This window comes from Oryx dammah, unplaced genomic scaffold, assembly GCF_014754425.2.
Source record: "Oryx dammah isolate SB20612 unplaced genomic scaffold, SCBI_Odam_1.1 HiC_scaffold_1, whole genome shotgun sequence".
Taxonomy (NCBI): domain Eukaryota; kingdom Metazoa; phylum Chordata; class Mammalia; order Artiodactyla; family Bovidae; genus Oryx; species Oryx dammah.
Genome location: NW_024070185.1, coordinates 98,388,597 through 98,409,706, shown reverse-complemented (window position 1 = coordinate 98,409,706; position 21,110 = coordinate 98,388,597). Strand labels below are relative to the sequence as shown.

At 37.2% G+C, this 21,110-nt stretch overlaps 1 protein-coding gene across 1 annotated transcript in view; it reads right to left on the bottom strand.

Moving 5' to 3' along the window:
- MUSK (muscle associated receptor tyrosine kinase) overlaps positions 1 to 21,110 on the bottom strand; it is a 93,294-nt gene that overhangs the window by 55,910 nt on the left and 16,274 nt on the right. The window contains exons 3-5 of the mRNA XM_040238549.1: positions 19,361 to 19,512; positions 14,441 to 14,568; positions 12,919 to 13,060 (exon numbers count right to left, since the gene is read on the bottom strand). Of these exons, the coding sequence (XP_040094483.1) occupies positions 12,919 to 13,060; positions 14,441 to 14,568; positions 19,361 to 19,512 (422 nt within the window). The remainder of the gene's footprint in view (positions 1 to 12,918; positions 13,061 to 14,440; positions 14,569 to 19,360; positions 19,513 to 21,110) is intronic.

The following is a 21,110-nucleotide window of genomic DNA, read 5'->3' as shown; positions in this document are numbered from 1 at the left end:
TTTAGTGGAACAAATATTATGACAAAGCTTCAAACTGTATTCTGAAAAACATGCAAGGTGGGGCAAAAAATGAAGTATACAGTTCTCACTACAGGAAGGAGAGCAAAATGCCAGTTTTCAAGAGAGACCATTTATTTTCTCCCCAGGTAGAAAAAAATTTTAAAGCAGTTTCTCACTTAAGATGTTTTTCAAAGCAGTGAGTGATGGAATGATCAATATTTTCAAGAAGGCTTTTGGCAAACAGCTATTTCTGTAGTGAGCAAAATATGATGTAAGCTTGGGATATTGCACTGAGCCTGCCTTGACTTTCATATTGTTACACTATTTGGGTAGGGGACATGCTGATTCTATATAGCCTCTTTCCAGTTTGCTGGTAAAGGCATATCTTCATATAGCACCTTAGAAAAGCATCCTTATGTCACTTGTCACAATAGGGCTAAACCAAAGTTATTAATCTCTAACAAGTATCAAGAATGCAGGGACAAAGCATTGCTGATTGAGAGGAGATTTATATTCTTTGGAAGCAAGAGAAGCAGTTGGTAATGTTGACATTCTATTTGTGAAACTTGAGAAGACTAACCAGCAATATTCTCTGGATAGAAGTCGTCCAGCATCATAACAATGTAAACAACAGACAACAATACCCATAGCAGTCAGTATTTATCAAAGAGCTGGTAGACACATACAGTATCTACATGGTATCCCAGCTCCTTTTAAGAACCCTACACTCCAAGTCATATTGCACCCATTTCACAAAGAGGAAATAGACTCAAAGAGGTGACATAAATTACCCAATGTCACATAACTAGTAAGTGGCAGAGTCAGAATTAACACTCTGGTCTATCTGATGCTAAAGCGTGTCAATGCTCCAGAATTCTCATCCATGTAACATAAACATAGAGAAAGAAAAGACTCAAGAATGGGGTTATGAAAGATGTCCTGGTTTAGGGGGTAAGCCATCCTTGTTCTTGGCTAAGTTGGGTAAAGTAATAAAGTAATCATTTTTCTGGTCTCAAGTTTCATTAACTGAAAATTAAGGGATTGAGCTATAACTTCTAGGGCCCCTTTCAGGTTTTAAAGTGTTTGGTTACTCTTCTAATAAAACCAAAGTTAATAAAACATCAACTCTATTTTAAGTAAAAATTTAGTTTTTGCAATTGAACTTGATTGCTTCTACCTCAAAGATGAAGATGGCATGTGAAATAAAGAGCTGTGAATGTCTTCCCAAGTGCTTAAGTCATTGCTTTTGTTGTACCAAAGTTTCATTAGTCCGAGAACTACATTGATGACTATTATTTGAGTGATTACTCTGTGCCAACCACTATTGTGAGAGCTTTAAATGTAGTATTTGGGTTTATCCTTTTGCAACTTATGAGATAGGGCATAGTGTTCACCTTATTTTATGGGTAGGGTATCTGAGGTACTATGAAAGGAAGTAACCTACCTGAAGTTACACAAGTGGTAAATGCTGGAGCCAGGATATGAACTTAAGCTGCTGCTCTAGACTCGAGTCCAGACAGTTTTCTACAATCTAGAGCCCATGTTATTAGCCAGTATACTAAGCTCCTTAACTTTTCAATTTCATTTCAGACAATATACTGTCAACATTATATCAATTCTAGTATCTTAAACAACTGAAGAAAAATCTTTGAAGCACATTTCTTCAGACCAATTGAAGAGAATCTAACTGTTCTTTACCTTGAAGTATTATATGTTCAGTGCATAATAATACAACTTTTTTATCCTTAGAGAACATTACTGACAACTGTTCAAATAAAGGACCATGTTACCATTGTTTCCTGAAAGCACTACAGAACTTTTCAGATGAGAATGCAGCATAATCTCCCCTAAAGTGGAAATCAATGGGTCAAACCCTTTTCTGAGCGCATGCACCGCATTAATCATGCAGATTTAATTTTCCCTATGATAGCCCCCAGGAATATCAAAGGTTTATGCCTCTTTCTTTTCTTTGGTTTTTAAATACACAGTGTAATCATGACAGCAAATCAAACCTGTTAGTGGCATCAAACAGATAGAACTGATGCCGGGAACAGGGCCACTGCAAATTTTATTAAAACTGCAATCATTGAGAGCACAACACACATTGGGGGTTTAAATACCTCTCTCTGTGGCATTTGTCATATTAAGAGCTGCAGCATAAACAAAGGAAAAAGGCAATCAAATGTGTGTAAACATTACATGTTCACTTCTACTTTTCTAGATGCAGTAAGGAAACCTGATCTCTGGCAAAGAAGATGGACAGAAGTCTAACATTTCTGAAAACAGTTCTGATCTTTTAGATCTCTTGCCTCGGGGTCATCTTATGTACATATGTATTTGTTTGGTCTTTTAGAATTCCACTTATTTTATGTACTGTGTTGTCTGCAAAAAATCAACAACAGAAGCTTCCCACAGAGCAAGTTATTCCTAAGGATATACGGTGAAGCTTTTCAGACTGCAGAGAAAGGGACAGACAGCAGCAATAAGGCACCCTGACCAGTGTTGGGAACTCTTGCATGGGAGCCAATTAAATTTGCCAGGTGGCTCACCTTTCCTCCTTACTCCCCAAAATGCCTCTCCCAGGTGTGGAGACAGGGGTCTATTTTTGAGGCCTCCTGCAAACAAGGAGTTGTTTAAACATTAGAGGAGCCTACAATAACCCTAGACCTAGATGGGTTCTGTTCTCTTCTAGATCTGCTTCCGGGCTCTCATCTGCAGCTCTGTACTGGTGCCGAGTACCCTCTTCCCACTGGTGGTCACTGACTGAGAACCCTTGGTTTTAGCCTCTCTTCTGCCCAATCTTTTCCTTAATGGCTTAAAGCTCCAAGGGAAAATGAGGTAGTAATAGCAAATGCCATCACCAGGGAGTCCAATCTGTTCCAATATCCATCTATTTTAACTGGGATTTCAAATCTTCTACACTTAACCAGTTTCTACACACAAAGTTTGATTTGTCTGAATGTTATATTCACAGAATGCATAAGATCAGTGCTCATCTCCAAATAAGTAAATCATTTCATAATAATTAAATTGAAGTATATAAAGGAAGTCTAAGGGAAATACGTAAGAATGTAAGGGGAATATAAGAAAATTAGCTATTTGTAACTTTTAAAATAGATCATTCCTAATGATTAAAAAAATTTCAAAACAATAATTATTCTGTCTATAAAAAGACTACATTATCATCTTAAACGTTTTTAATTTCTGTGATGTTTATGAAACACATTTTTTAAAGGAAGAATATCCCTCAGGTCAAAATCAGGAAAGTAAAATAAGACTGGTACTTCAGAGGTCATTCATAGCCTCCCTTGATTCCTTGATAACTCCAGCTCTATCACTCAGATCATCATACTTCAAGGTGGTATCGCTCTGCCACTGAGTACTCAGGAGTACTGAGTGCTCTGGAGTACTTGGGAGTACTCAGGGGAAAACTGTTTTAGTTAAAGACATGTAGTATGGCAAAACCAATACAGAAGTGTAAAGTAAAATAAAAAATAAATAAATTAATTTTTAAAAAAGACATGTAGGAGAAATGATATGAATCATTCTTTGGATGCTCACATGCCTAAGACAGAACATGAAGTAGGTTGGAAAGGGAGACAAGGCTGTCTCTTGACTTAGAAGGTAATTATTTCTACAGGGCCCTGAGAAATTACCTTGTCCATTTTCAATCAAACAAAACTAATGCAGTAAGAATCCTTGTTCAGAGGTTGCAAGTGGGGGTGAGGCTACATGGAATTATGCTGCTGAAAAAGATATTTTTACCTCTGTGAGGAACTAATTAAAAGAAGTGATCTCAACAGAAGCAATATCTGAAGTTAAATATAAGGAAATCTTTCTGGGAAATATGATTGATTTATCTTTGTTCTATAATTGTATATGCATTCTCATATTTGGAGACAGCTAAGGAACCTTCTTAGCTAAAGGGCAGAAGCCACAAATGAAGTAGGATTGCCTCTAAGCTGGGTGAGACAAATCCCAATTCCTGATTTATTGAAATGCATGATAAAGAAACAAGAAATTAGCCAATGCTTGTTGTAAAAAACCAATGACTGGGAATTCACTCTAAATATGGTAAAAAATTTTTAAATGAGCACTTAGAGAATGGAACTTTCTATGAAACATGATATGTTTCATATTTCTCTGGCCCTCATCTATCCTGCCATGAGGCCTGTCCTAAAGCCTGTTGTCATAGAGGTACCTGAGAGAGGGGTTAACGTTTCCAAAGGAAGAGCCTCCATAGTTGTGAGGTTGACATCTCTTTTCTGCCTTCCAGGTGAATATGGAATCTGGGAAACCAAAGACTTCCCTACCAAGGGCAAGTCAACATACCTATATAGATTTCACCCAGGAGTACTTCACTTTTCTATGGAAACTTACCTTTATTTTACCTATGAATCAATAACACCTAACCAAGTGTAGAAGATGTTCACTGAGAAATCAGAACCCAAATGGAATTTTAGTTGGGATCCTCCAAGCCACTATAGAATCATAAACTTTAGGTTTCTGCTCATAAGGAAGAAAGAAGAGTCAAACGAGAAGAGAATTCACAGCAGCTGCCACTTTCTGAAACTTTTCACTTCCCACTCCATCTAATTGGCTCCCTTACTTTCTCAACTTACTGTCTTTATGGATTAATTCCTCCCCTAAGGAAATGGCAGTTTCCATGTTCTGTTTATTATGACCCCACCCTGAACAGTCTTTGGTTCAATACCCCAGTGTAGTGAATATATAATCAATATAGGAATCAATTGCCTTTGACAAAACTTTTTCCATCCCTGAATTTGTTCTAAAGCAGAATGGAGCAACAGAACTACAAAAATAGTATATCAAACCAATGAACAGAAAGGTTGATGTCACTTGATTAAAATAGTATATTTGGAAGAAGTAATTTTTTCCAAAGCATAGGTACAAGCTTTCATTCTTTCTAATTATAAAGGTCTCTGTATAAAAGTTCAGAAAGTCTAAAGCTATAGAAAGGGTATGATAGAAAGTGTATGATGAAAGGTAACCACCCCTCATGTAATTCTGTATGCAGAGATGACAGTTAACAATCTGTTACTTCTACTCCAATGTATGAAAGTGAAAGTCGCTCAGTAGTGTCTGACTCTTTGTAACTCCAGGGACTGTACAGTCATGGAATTCTTCAGGCCAGAATACTGGAGTGGGTAGCCGTTCCCTTCTCCAGGGAATCTTCCCAACCCAGGGATCGAACTCGGGTTTCCCACATTGCAGGCAGATTCTTTACCAGCTGACCACCAGGGAAGCCCGACGTATAATATATAACATACTGTTCTTTGACTTACTTTTTTAACTTATGAGCACATTAATATTTCTAATGGGTTAATATTTCTAAAGAAATAAGATAGTGCCTTGTATATGGTCGCAAAGCGTCGGACACGACTGAGCAACTGTCATTTTCTTTCTCACTGTACACGGTAAGCACTATATAAGTATTAATTGTTATAAAGACAGCCGATAATTATATCATGCTTTCTATGTGCCAGTAATAATTCATGTAGTCACTACAACAACATAAGAGGTAGGTGCTATTTTTACCCCTGTTTTAGAGTGAGGAAACTGAAATTCAGAGAAAGGAAACATACCCAAATTACATACATGGTGGATAGTTATAGAAGTTACTACTATAGACTGATCTCATCCTTTTTAATGGTCCACATGAATTTCATCACATAATGTCAGCCTCTTATTGATGCAAATTTAAATTATATTTTTAAATATGCTATTATAAACAACTTTGCGATAAACTTACTTTGGGTAATATACCATTATCTATCCACTGAATTTTAACTTTAGTCTTTATATTTTTCACTTGTTAAAATTATATTTAATTCTTTATCAGACTTGCCTTTCTTCTTCCTAATGTATTTTTCTTTTTTGTTGTTCCTCCTTTTGTGTGTTTCATTTTAACATATTCATTTGAGAGTATTTATTATATTGTGTTGTTAACTGGATTTCCTGGGGCTTAAATCTCTTTACATATTGTGTTAGCTACCTCTCACTCAAGGCAAGTGGTTTCCTGTGGATGTGATAATTTTGCATTGTGAATGCACCCTCAGTGTGGCTTTATCTAAACCCTAACCTGTGTAAAGTGTTTTGTTTTTCAGCTTTTTTGTTGTTAAATTTTTGACTTGAGACTAATTTTTTCCTTGAAATTATAGTTTATTTACAATATTGTATAAGTTTAAGGTGCACAGCAAAGTGATTCAGTTATTTTTTCAGATTATATTCCATTAGAGGTTAAAGATATCAAATGTAGTTCCCCTATGCAATACAGTGAATCCTGTTGCTTATCTATTTTATGTAGTTTGTTAATCCCATACTCCTAATTTGTCCCTCCCTCCCTCCTTCTCCCCCTTTTTTTTAACAGTAAGTTTGTTTTCTGTGTCAGTGAATCTGTTTCTGTTTGTATGTAGATTCATTTGTATTATATTTTAGATTTCACATATGACTCATATAGCGTTTGTCTTTGTCTGACTTAACCTCCCTAAGTATAATATTCTCTAGATCCATGTTACTGCAGTTCAGTTCAGTCGCTCAGTCGCGTCCGACTCTTTGCGACCCCATGAATCGCAGCACGCCAGGCCTCCCTGTTCATCACCAACTCCCGGAGCTCACTCAGACTCACGTCCATCGAGTCCGTGATGCCATCCAGCCATCTCATCCTCGGTTGTCCCTTTCTCCTCCTGCCCCCAATCCCTCCCAGCATCAGAGTCTTTTCCAGTGAGTCAACTCTTCGCATGAGGTGGCCAAAGTACTGGAGTTTCAGCTTCAGCATCATTCCTTCCAAAGAAATCCCAGGGTTGATCTCCTTCAGAATGGACTGGTTGGATCTCCTTGCAGTCCAAGGGACTCTCAAGAGTCTTCTCCAACACCACAGTTCAAAAGCATCAATTCTTCAGCGCTCAGCCTTCTTCACAGTCCAACTCTCACATCCATACATGACCACTGGAAAAACCATAGCCTTGACTAGATGGACCTTAGTCGGCAAAGTAATGTCTCAGCTTTTGAATATGCTATCTAGGTTGGTCATAACTTTCCTTCCAAGGAGTAAGTGTCTTTTAATTTCATGGCTGCAGTCACCATCTGCAGTGATTTTGGACCCAAAAAAAATAGTCTGACACTGTTTCCACTGTTTCTCCGTCTATTTCCCATGAAATGATGGGACCGGATGCCATGATCTTCGTTTTCTGAATGTGGAGCTTTAAGCCAACTTTTTCACTCTCCTCTTTCACTTTCATCAAGAGGCTTTTTAGTTCCTCTTCACTTTCTGCCATAAGGGTGGTGTCATCTGCATATCTGAGGTTATTGATATTTCTCCCGGCAATCTTGATTCCAGCTTGTGTTTCTTCCAGTCCAGCATTTCTCATGATGTACTCTGCATAGAAGTTAAATAAGCAGGGTGACAATATGCAGCCTTGACGTACTCCTTTTCCTATTTGGAACCAGTCTGTTGTTCCATGTCCAGTTCTAACTGTTGCTTCCTGACCTGCATACAGATTTCTCAAGAGGCAGGTTAGGTGGTCTGGTATTCCCATCTCTTGAAGAATTTTCCACAGTTTATTGTGGTCCACACAGTCAAAGGCTTTGACATAGTCAAGAAAGCAGAAATAGATGTTTTTCTGGAACTCTCTTGCTTTTTCCACGATCCAGCGACGGTGGCGGTAAGGAGATACCCCTCGTCCAAGGTAAGGAGCAGCGGCTGTGCCTTGCTGAAGCAGCCGTGAAGAGATACCCCACACCCAAGGTAAGAGAAACCCAAGTAAGATGGTAGGTGTTGCAAGAGGGCATCAGAAGACAGCCACACTGAAATCATACTCACAGAAAACTAGTCAATCTAATCACACTAGGACCACAGCCTTGTCTAACTCATGTTACTGCAAATGACAATTATTTCATTCTTTTTTATAGTCAGGTAATATTCCGGTATGTATATACCACATTTTCTTAAGCCAGTTATTTGTTTATGGGCTCTTGGGTTGCTTCTATGTCTTGGCTATTGTAAACAGTGCTGCTATGAATGTTGGGGTGCATCTTTTCACATTGGAGTTTTCATTTTTTCTGGATACATGCCCTGGAGTGGAATTGCTGGATCATATAATAGTTCTATTTTTAGTTTTTTTAAGGAAACTCCATACTCTTTCTCCATAATAGCTGCACCAATTTACATTTCCCTCAAAAGTGTAGTAGGGTTCACTTTTCTCCATACCTACTCTAGACTTAATTATTTGTAAACATTCTGATAATAGACATTCTGACCAATGTGAGGTGGTAGCTTATTGTGGTTTTGATTTGTATTTCTTTATTAATTAGCAATGTTGAGCATCTTTTCATGTGCCTGTGGGCCATCTCTATGTTTTCTTGGAAGACCTAGGACTAGTTTTTATGTTAACTTCTCTAGCTGGGGATTTCTTAACTGGCTGTGCTGGCAGCATGAATTCAAAATCAAGTATAATTGAGATATAGTCCTGAGTGTTGGATATTCATTCATAAGAAAACTTTTTTCTTCTTATGGAGAGCTAGACAAGCCTCTGTATTGCCTTTCTTTGCTGATGGGTAGAGTTTTGCTGACATACCTTTTAACTTTTATGGTTCTCAGCTTTATACAAGGCTATCAATGCCAGCTTCCACTTCACAGGGGCAAAAGACTTTGATTTCTGTCCCTTTAAGAGTCCTAAAAACTGACTTTACACATTAAAGAAATGGGCACCTGTCTTATTACATGGAGGACAAGGTCCAACCGCCCCATGATCTTACTGCTCTGCTTTTCAAATTTCTATTCATTCCTGATTTCAGAAAATTTACATTGTTTCCTTATGAGTTTTACAACTAAGCTGGCATTTCTGAATGTCTGTAGTAGGAAGATTTTCATGTTATCTTGTCTATCATGTTGCTGGAACTCTGTGTTTGAATCCAGGTTTGTGTATTTAGTACATAAAGATTCCGTGAGTCATCATTTCAAGCATTCTCTCACAATATTCTCAACTTTCTTGCCCTCTTTTCCTTCCTGGCAAAGCTCCAATGCTTATATCTTGCCTTTGGATTTGGCTTTCTACTTTCTCCGACTTATACTGCTGTGCAACCCTGCAGGAAAAACCCAGAATGAAGCAAATTGCTGCCAGTCTGTATTCCTCGTCCTGTTCTCTGCTGAAACCTTCATGTTGTCCAGCAAGCTTAGTTTTCCTGTGACTCATCTCCCCCATTACCCACAGCTATTTAAAAACCTCCTCATCCCTTTGCCCCCCTTTATAGGAGTATTTTCAGAAGATAATCTTACTTCCTACTTCCTACAGGAAACAGAACCCATCAGAACAGAGCTTTCTCAAATTCCATCCACATAATTTATGAACTCATTTATACCGGAATACACCCCCTTTCTCCTTTCTCCCTATTTCAAGGAAGAAAGTTTCTTTTTCCTCTCTAAGCACAATAATCGTGTAATTTACCATTGAAGCCAGGATATTTTTGAAAGTAAAAGAGAGACTCTATTAATAATTATTCTAGGATGAGAGGTGTACACCAGAACAGGGTAAACTGGGTCACGTGGTCACCCCCATAAAATGTTTGTTGCTGAATTCGTTTCTTTTACCTTCACCAGTACCACAGCCCCTTGAAAATTCAGCCTCTCTACTGTATATTCAGATTTTTCTTCTCTCTGGGTTCCTTCTCATTAATATTTTAACGTTGCCAATTAAAAAAAAATTTCAATTTTTTTTAAAAGAAAAATTATGCAAAACCACACTACCTGTGTGCCAATGAGGCCTCCAACTACTGCTCACTTTTTGGACTCATCTCTTTTCTCTTTATTGGGAAAAAATAAATCTACATCTACTATCTCTCTTCTTCAACTCCCATTCTCCTTCATTCACAGACTTCTGGCTTCTTCCCCCATCCCCATTCTGATTCTAATCTTGACAATGTCACACATGATTCTCCTGTTATTTAACAGAACAGACTGTACTTGGCATTACTTAGGTGCCTCTGTCTGTGCAGCCTTGAGTGAGTTAGTTACCCTGTGTGTTCCTCGGTTTCCTGAAATGGTACAATGATAGGCCCTTCCTCACTGACTGTTAGTGAAAATTAAATAAAATAATCCCTGTAAAGCTTTTAGTGTTTTAAAATGTTAGACATCGCATTGTTTGTCCTTTTAGAAAGATATCCATGTTTGGTCATGGTTAAACTAGATTGTTCCATCAGTAATTTTGCATGTCACTCTTTGAACCTTTTAAGGCAAGGCAGAAAGGTAGAATCTTTTTTAATAAGATAGGACAGCAAAGAGCCTGTTTTGTTTTGTTTTGATTTATTTGACTCTGCTTGGTCTTAGTTGCTGCATGTGCGATCTAGTTCCCTGACCGGGGATCAAACCCAGGCTCTTGCATGGGGAGCACAGAGTCTTAACTTCTGAACAACGAGGGAAGTCCCCTAAAATATCTTTACATTGCCATTCCAGTGACCCAACAGCCTGAGGATGGCAGTCTAGAGAGGGAACTTCACTTCCGTGTCCAAGGGTATTTCTTTCACCTTTATTATGGCTGCTAAGGTTTAGTGAACACACTGTACCAAATCTGTATAAACTGGCAAGATTAACCTCACTAGACGCTCACAACAGCAGACAAACCCTATCTTTTCCTGGTATACCTATTTGCCATAAATGTAGCCCAACATCAAATAGCTCTTACAGGGCTCTCGTTCTGATTTGCTTAAACTAATTTACAGCATTACTGACACAATGAGTAACAAATGCTCATCTGTCCTGAGTGACCCTGCTTTATCTTCATCCCTCACGGTTGCCAAGACAGCAGGCATTTGCAGGCATATTGGGATTCTTCCCCGACTTCTTAGTTGCCTTTTTACCTGCTCTGAGTTGTTGGTTTAATTGACCCTTCTTTTAAATAGGTCGTGTCTGTGTTATATCTTGTGGACATGCCTCAACTATTTCTTTAAGCAGAAGCCAACCTCACAGAGCTTCAAGAGCCCAAACAGATTTGCGGCAATATTTATGTTCTAATAGTAATAATTTTAGTTGATGCTATTTACTAAATACGTAGTATATACCAGCATTTGTGTTAAGCATGTCACATGTTTTCATGTATATTGACTACTTTAATAGGGACTAGAATGAAGTAGAAATAGACATGTGTGCTAAAATGAGCTTATTACATCCTGGTAAAGTACCTTTAAATGATATTATGAGCTTTCAATACTAGCAGCTTGAATAAAATGTCTTGCATATACTAATTGTTAACACAATGAACATGACCGTTTAAATGTTAGGAAGGAGAGCATTCTGTTTTACTGATAGGCATGATACAAAACTAAATGGCAAGGTAAGACTAAGCTGTGTAATTGAACTCCAACTAATGAAATTTATGATAATTTTCTCTAGGCCAAAATTAAGGCAAATTGTTCCATTATCTTCGCAGACAGTAACCTAAACAATCAGTGTTTTATGGCATGAATCAGAAGGCTCATATTTCATGCCTTGAAGAGGAAAATCTTCATGATATTATTTATAAATGGCTAACATTTGTTCTGTATCCCTCCACACATAGTTCAAGGAAACACTGAATCCAAGCAGACATTCACTGTGTCTGAAAGTGTGACCAAATGTGTTTGTATGTTTATTTAATTTTCACTCAGTGAGTTACATCAGGTGATGGTTGCATTCTGAGCTTTAAATAGCATTGATCATTTAAAAGATATTAAATTCTAGCAGCTGTGCTAAAAATATATCATTTTTATGTCTGACAACCACAGTTTCCTCCAATTTCATTCCTTTCCATGAACAGTTAATAGAAATAAGATCATTAAAGCTGTGAGAATATCTAGCTAGGCAATAAAGATAATCTTACAGGAGCTAATAGAAAACTGTGATTGAGAAGGAAGAAATGTAGGAAGGGGTCAGTTTTGGCTCAAGAGAAAGGTGACATCAAAGTAAGCTAGGGGAAACTATGAAACCTTTCCCAATTGAAATCTAATTTGTGTCAATGTGTGATAATCACGTTATTGATCAGATAACAGTAAAGCAGAAAAGGAAGTGATAATTCTTACAGTCAACATTTGTTGAATGTTTATAAAGGGCCAGACACTGTGCTAAAATACAACCAGTAACTTATCTCACTGAATACTCACAGTAAACCCCACTTTGCAGATAAGAAAATTGGGAACCAGAGAGATTAATTCTAAGGCTTAAAACAGGAAAAGGTGGAAAAAGTTTTGCACTCAGTTTCCTCACCTAGTATAGGTATGCTGAAAGTTTCTCTTTTTAAGCAAAATTGATATAATTTCAGGTCAAGAGGGAGCTGATAACCAAATGGATAGAATCCCTAGCTCAATCTGGATTCTGATTTCTCAGTGAAGATCTTTCACAACCAGCTGTTGAATTAACTGACTTCAAGGAACGTTTTAAAAAGTGTAAAATATCTTGACAGTATAACTCATAGAAGTAAGACCATTTGGAGTTATACATTTTGAGTCAGTATTTTATTTTTCTTAACCTTTGTGACTGAACAGAGTCTGGAAAGAAGTTACATTTTTCTTTTGATACATTTTAAAGACACATCTTTTATGCTGAGAAAGATGAGTATCTTCAAATTGATAAACAAGGGAGAGTTGTCCAAGCCAGGAAGATATTCTGAAATGGTATCCTATTGTTTTACTACTATAGTCTGTTTCAGTCAATTGATGGAATATAGATGGAATATGACCTATTAAACAAAGGAACTTTTTTCCCCTCCTTTCAATTTTTGAGTGTTGACTTGATGGCCTAATATCTGGAATAATTGAGGGCACTAAACTCCCTACAGCCTGTCTGTTTTGCAAGATGAAGTACAGCCTTCACAGTAGAGCATGAGGCCTTCTGCTAACACTGTCGTGAGAAGAAACGCAGCTCCTTACCCTCCACTTCCAGCTTCACCAGTTTGGAATATGCCGTCCCAAGGCTGTTTTTTGCCACACATCGATAATGTCCTGCGTCTTCCTTTTGTACATTATGAATCCTTAAGCTCCCAGATTCAAGAACCGCAGTCCGGGAATTTTCCTGCCAGAGATAGGTACATGAATTTTGCATGAACATGAGTCTGTCAAGAATACATTTGCTATATTTCATCAAGTCATCATTTTCACTCATCAGAAATATTATTTTAACATTTATTTGACATTTATTATGGATAATATAGAATAATAAATGAGATGGTATAAGATTCCCTTATAAAAATAAATTTCAATAACAATACCATAAGATATAGTTATTTTTATTTTCTTTCAGTACACGAGGACCTCATAGCTTATTGGATGTCCTAAATCAACAAGCCTTATTTTAGAATTTGATATCTAAATATATCACACCCAAGTTTGTTTGATTAAAAGCATTGCTCTTAATAAGCGTACTTACTGCCTATATGGGATCCTTTTAAAAGTTGTAAAACTCTACAGAAAATACAAAGACTGGTCTTTATAATTAAAATATTACATCTACATTCTCTTTGATCTAAATTCAGTAGTATATATAGAGCCACTCCTTCTTTTAGTGTAGAAAATATAACAAAAGGAAGGCCAGAAAATTATATAGATTATCATAAAAATGAAAATTTTGTTTGTTTTATTTTAAATAAAACAAAGCTAATTGATATTATGTTGTATTTCAATGCATTGATAGAGAGCAACACCTATGTATCCCCCCATGGAATACTCTGAGTATAGTAATATGAAAAACATATTGTCTGTGACCTCACTGAGTTCGTAGTAGGTTATGCAAGGATGGAAAGAGACAATGGTGATGCAGAATAGTAATTTATCAATAAATGTAGGTACATACAAAAGCAGTACAAAATAAGGATTGAATAATGTATTTCAAGTTTGACTACTGTATATGATTGAGGTCATTGTCAAGGTCACCAGTCCTGAGTCTTGATGCTCTAACTTCACTCCAGAATATTCTCATTCCTTTTTTTCCAAATCTCATTTCTTTCTCTCTCCTTCTAGAAGCTATTTGTCAGGTCTAAAACTTGAAGCTTAGTTCCTTTTCTAAAAAAAAAATCTCTTGAGTCTCAAAGATTCAATGTTAAAAGAAAAAATAAATGATTCAAATACCAACCAACTGACCAACCAGCAAAGAAGACTCTAGCTTAGCTTTGCTCTGCCTCTTTTATCATCCTTAACACTACTGGTCCCTATCTCTTTTCTCTCTTCTCAGCCCCAACTGGAATGCCTTACAATTTGCATATATATATATAGGTTTGGTTACAATATTGTACATGGAAAATATTTAGATTTGGTTCAAATATTTAGGTTTGGTTAAAATGTTGTACATGGAAAATATTTTATACTAAAAGTTTTTAAGTGTGTGACTGAATTTGCAGAGGATTGTTGTATTTGAAAATACGGTGTGCATACATGTTTTAACATAATCATCACTTACCCTGAGAGCACTGTCCCCCTTGATCCATGACACTGATGGTTTGGGATTGCCCATTGTAGTACATGGTAGAACTGCCTTTAATCCTTCTATTATTTTTACATTTATGGGAGGACGAGTTATTTTAGGTTCTAAAGGAAAATAAAGGAAAAATTAAAAAGGCAATTTGGATTTACTAAACTTAGAATTTCTAACTTTATGCTTAATTCTTAATATCTATTAAAAATATTCTTAGGTGTATTATAATACAGAACTCACCAAGTGCTGAGCCATGTTTTTAGTGGATATCAAGCAAAAATAATTGTTTTTAATTTAGGTTACCTCTGTTTTATCTTACTTGAAAAAAATCAATTCATAAACATATTAGGAGTATAAAATTTTAAAAATAGTTAATAAAAAGTTGATTAAAATAAGCTGTTGCTGTAACAACTCACATTAATTCATAGCAATAGACATGAAAACATGAAAATAAAGGTTTGCTATGTTTACATTTGTATACAGTTCTGAGTTATGACCTACTGTCCCTTTAGTTTCCATCTTAATTTGACCATTAAATTTGATGATTAAAAATTAGATACATTTGTCCTCTAGAAAATAAATCAGATATTACTATATTTATAATCAGAGAAATTCTGTAATACAATTCAGAGTAACTCTACTCTGCAAAGCAAACTTGTATGTACTGTGAAACACTCCTAAATTAATTTTTTCAGAAGAAATAGTTTATGTCAGTTAATTTTTAGTCTCCAATACTGAGCTTTCAGAGGAAGAATTATTAAATCTAATGTATAGAAGAATTGACAAGTTCAGGATGCCAGTTATTTTACTATGTGAAGCATTCATAAAATAGTAAAAATTAAATTTATTTCCTTAGGGATTTTATGTTATAGATATCAAATAGAGGACTATCAAACAGAGTCTGTCTAGCAGGATAGACTACTGAGAAATGGATGCATTTTACTTCTTTCAGGTCATGTGCCATAATCAATGTGTTGCTTTGACATAGAAGAGTAGGAAATCAGGATTTTTTTCCTCTTCTACTTCAATTGTGTGTGTGTGTTTGTGTGTGTTGAGTGTTGAGGGGACATGGTTTGGTTGGATTTTTAATCTAGTTATTGATTGACATTTACAGGTGGTATGATCCTGCATTCTGGCAAAAGTACATGACAAGCTTTAGACATGTTTTAGGAAAATATCATCTTTGTTACTTTGCCTGCTATGTAAAGCATACAATGCTCCTTCTTATCAATGACAATGAATATGTACATTTAGATAATGACTAGGCACCTTGATTGTGGGTAGAGTTGTCACACAGCTACTGATCAAAGCTCAGTTTGGGAGTTGATATGCCTGTGATATAATCAAAGACAGTATTATTCATTCCTTTCATTGGGCTCCCTGAACTGATCCCTATGGCAGACCTGAGTCACAGATAATGTCTTAGGCAGAAAACCTTTGTTTAAAGCAAATAACTACTATCTCCCTCAGTGAAAAAGTTATCTTTGCCATCTGTTGATGAGAAGTCAGGAGAACCTTTGTGAGAATTTTTTTTTCTTTTTTTTGATTTATAATTTTTTTTAAATTTTTTATTTTACTTTACAATTCTGTATTGGTTTTGCCATACATTGACATGAATCCACCACGGGTGTACATGCGTTCCCAAACATGAACCCCCTTCCCACCCCCTCCCCACAACATCTCTCTGGGTCATCCCCGTGTACCAGCCCCAAGCATGCCGTATCCTGCATCGGACATAGACTGGCAATTCGATTCTTACATGATATAATACATGTTTCAATGCCATTCTCCCAAATCATCTCACTCTCTCCCTCTCTCTCTGAGTCCAAAAGTCCGCTATACACATCTATGTCTTTTTTGCTGTCCTGCATACAGGGTCATCATTGCCATCTTTCTAAATTCCATATATATGCGTTAGTATACTGTATTGGTGTTTTTCTTTCTGGCTTACTTTGATGATGAAGTAAACTAGAAATGAATTGAGTACTGATGTGGAGTGATGGACTCCCCACTCTAAGGGAGCATGATTCAGGTGGAGCCATGAGCACTGACTAATCAGAATTGGTTATTCCATTGAAGCTGGATGCTGGGTGTCCTGCTATGCCAAAATTGAGCCTTTGGTTGTTGGACCCCTAGGTAGTAGGAGTAGCAATGGGGTAGGGACCTTGAGGGTCTCAGGAAACAGCTGTTAGCAAGCAGTGTAGAAGCATTCCAAAATAACAACTGGGATGGCCACATCAGCGTGTACCCACACAAGGCGAGCTTTCCCAAAGAGAGAGTGGAGAAAGAAGAGGAGAGAAGAAGAAAAGGGGGATGGAACCCAAATCAAGAACATTTACTGCCAGAATGAACAATATGTGAAGGAAAAGTAGTACCACAAAGCAGTCAAGTCCTTAAACATGCTCAGAATCACACTTTCATTGATCAGCAAAATAGACCCTTCTTCCTTACTTGGTGTTCTTACTGCCCCACATGCTGAGAGAAAGCCTATTTGTGGGTACATCCTGACCTACTTACTCTCAGAATCTCCAGAACAGCTTTTCCCATGATGTCCTCACTACTTACCTATTACAGTTAATCTCGGACATCATTTCTAGGTGTGATGAACATAAAAGATTAACAGACATCTGAAAAAGACCACGATCATGAAGGAAAAGAACCAAAATAAAATCAAAACTTAGCATGAAGAAAACAGAAGGAAAGCAGGGGGGAAAATGGTTTTTAAAAATGTATAAATAGTATCCTTAGATAAGTGAATATTGCACCATGCAACACATCGAGTTGGCTATGAAAAACAGAGCAATCAGGGAAGAAAGAACACCTGGAAGTTAAAAATATGGGTTTTTAGGTCAAAGTATTTAAAGATAACATCAGAATAGCAGCATATATTGAAGACCAAATACATGAAATAGAAGGAAAAGTCAAGCAAATCTCCTAGAACGTAGAATATCAAGATAGGTCTGTAGAAAATATGAGGATAAACTTGGAGTTATAAAAAACCGAAAAAAGAAACCTAATATTGGTTGATTAAAAGTTTAAGAATGAGATCAATGAAGAGGAAGAAAATAGAAAAAAGGTGTAGCTAACTTGGGGAAAAAAAAAAAAAACAACCTTTGGTTTTTAGAGCAAAATGGCTCACCTAAGACTACGTAGAAATAACAAAACCCAAGCCTGTTGTATCTTTGTCAGTTTGAAACATTAAGAATTCAAGAATTAGAAAAATCCAAAAAAACTTAGGATAAACATAGGATTTATGTGTAAACAAATAAGAGAAAGATTTCTTATCTTCAACCTAAAATGTCATATGGCAATGAATAATTGTCTATTAAAACCTAAAGGAAAACCTTTTAAAATTCCCTTCTGTACTGAGACAAATTATTTACTCAAGATTGGGCGCGAAATAAAGACTTTCAGCCATGCAAACATTCATAAAATACATCTCATGTGTTCACACTGAAAAGAAGCAGCAAGTGACTTCCTCCAGCAAAACAATAATAGCAAAACTGAAAGATAAAAGATGAAAGAAATAGTGATGGAAATCAACAACAAAAATTCACAATAAAGGTCACAGGTGAAACTGGATTCCACCATCCTTTGTATGGTGCTAATATGCATATTTCTGTGATTTTTCCCATCAATAGTATGATGTCAGAGAGGAGAAAATAAAGGTTATGTCATTATATGGTTGAGACTTTACAAGCGTCAGGTGTTGGGGCACAAGGGTTCATGAGATTTGAGGATGCTAGTAAAGTCTGCATGATGACGCCACACCACGTAGGAGAGAGAACGGAGTGAAGAGAGAACTGAATGAAGTGTCCATTGGGGGGTCAGTGAAACAGAGCAGAAAGGAGTTAAGAGCAGGAGCATGACCATGATGGTGATGGTTTGGAGTGGGAAGAAGGGCACGAGGGAGCTGGACTCTGTTCTTAGCTGAGAAAGAGACTGATAAAGTTTGTCCCTTCTGTTTGGAGGCAAGTCCTGAGTGTGACAAACCACTTCCCTCATCAGACAGAGCCGGAAATAGAAATGTCCATGTTCAGGATATGACCTAGTGGGGTTTAATATTTGAAATACAGTCTATTTCCTGGGGTACCAAGATCATAGATTGGATAGACTGAAAAAGAGTTAAGGTTAACATCACAGGACTTGCAAAGGTCAAGAGACTATAGGATGAAGTGAATAGTGGTTCTGTGTCATGGCTGTTAAAATCCCTTAGGATAATGGCAGAAGTAGGAGTGGATAGAAAGATAATAAATCTGGAATCAAAATCTTTGAGAAGTATGGGAGAGGACCTCAAAGTGAGTAGATGATGAAAAGAGTTAGAGAGAGAGGTCAAAATGGTATAAGCCTTCATGAAAGGAAAGGTTATGCACAGAAATACAAAATATAATGGCTTAAAAGCAGCAATGAACCCACAGTACCTGCTAGTCTTGTTGACTTGAAGTGGGTAAGAAATAAACAGCCTCCCTTTAAACAGAAAAGTCATTCAAGCTTAAAAAGTCACTCAAGAAAATAAAGTTTGAAATAAGGCAAAAGGGTAGAATAAGTGTCTGCAAAGAGGTTAGAGATTAAAAGGGTGTCTGGTTGTAACGAAACTGTTTTAAATTAAAGGTATAGGGTAAAGATTTTAAAGAGGAGTTCCTGGTGAAAGATTTCATGGTGGTGCAAATAAAGAGTCATAAAAAAGGCTAGAAAATGGGAGAAGGCAGAAAACGATGAGGCTTGCCTGTAGGCTGCTGGGTGATGGCAGGAATAAAAAGTGTGGAACTGTCTCAAGGTTGTGATTGGAACTTGAACTTGTCTGGCTGCCCAACCTCCAGATATGCAAGAGGCTCTGTTTACTCTCTGCTTCAAAGTGTACCAAGTCAGCTTAGAAATCAATGGATGATTCTCTTTCCCACTCACTCATCTTCACTTGTAGAGCTCCACAGCTCTCCGCAGCTCCTCCCACACCATTGTTGGCAATGCAGCAATAAATACCATCGTCACTGTCTTCCACGCTCAGGATGGTGAGGAGCTGACCATTCTCCCGAATGCTGTACCGGGTATCAAAGAGCCTGTGGGTCACAGACAATTATGGCAGGTTAGGGCCCCATCTGTGATTTTTTTTTACTATGATTATATGATCCAGCAGATGATTTACCAGTGGATGAAGCAGATTAAAGGGAAGAGGAAACTTTAGTAAGTTCTGGATAAAAGAATAAGCTTATTTGGGAGTAGAAAGCTAATATTTTCTAATCTTTCCTAGGCTGAAGTAATCAAAGCAGTGCTGAGTCCTTCAAAAATAATTTCAAAAGGTGATGTCTATTGATAGGACCCACCCAACATAAAATTTACTTTATTTAGGAAAGTATATCATTACCCAAGATATGAGTCCTCTCCCATATTTACTGGGAATAGCAGCTAGATAATGAACACACAAACACACACATACATGTGACTTGCAGAAAGGGAGTAACAGATACACACTACTATATATAAAATTGATAAACAACAAGGACCTGTAGTATAGCACAAGGAAATATATTCAATATATTATAATAACCTATAATGGAAAAGAATCTTAAAAAGGAATATTCAAACACACACACCCATGCACACATGCTAAATCACTTTGCTATACACCTGAAACTAACACAACATTGTAGATCAACTGTGTGTGTGCTGTGCTCAGTCGCTCAGTCATGTCCAACTCTTTGTGACCCCCTGGACAATAGCCCACCCGGCTCCTCTGTCCATGGAATTTTCCAGGCAAGAATTCTGGAGCAGGATGCCATTTCCTGCTCCAGGGGATCTTCCTGACCCAGGGATTGAACCTGCGTCTCTTGTGTCTCCTGCATTGGCAGGAAGATTCTTTACCACTGTGCCACCTGGGAAGTCCCAAGTCAACTATACTTCAATTTAAAAAATGGAAAAAAAGGGTTAAATATATATATTGAATTAACTAACAGTTGACTAAGTATTTGTTCATTTATTAATCAAATGTTTGTTGAGTGCCTAACAAGTGCCAGGCACAGTTCTAGTTCCATGGGATACACAGGGAGGAAAATAGGCTGAAACTGTAAAAATTATGTTTTACATATATTATCTCACTAAATGACACACAACCTGAACATTACGAAGGGAATTAGAACAATGGAGGAGAAGGCAATGGCACCCCACTCCAGTACTCTTGCCTGGAAAATCCCATGGATGGAGGAGCCTGGTGGGCTGCAGTCCATGGGGTCGCTACGAGTCGGACATGACTGAGCGACTTCACTTTCAATTTTCACTTTCATGCATTGGAGAAGGAAATGACAACCCACTCCAGTATTTTTGCTTGGAGAATCCCAGGGACAGGGGAGCCTGGTGGGCTCCCGTCTATGGGGTTGCACAGAGTCGGACACGACTGAAGTGACTTAGCAGCAGCAGCAGGACAATGGAAAGAAATATGAGGGGAAATGTCAACCTAAAGTGAGTTTTATGACCAAATAAAAATGCTTTATGCAACAAGTATATATTAAGCAGAGTAACCCCACCCCCCAAAGATCCATGTCTTAATCCCCAGAACCTGTGAATATGTTACCTTACATGGCAAAAGGGATTTTGCAGATGTCAAGAATCTTAAAATGGAGTATCATGAATTATCCAGATGGGCCCTATGTAATCACGCATG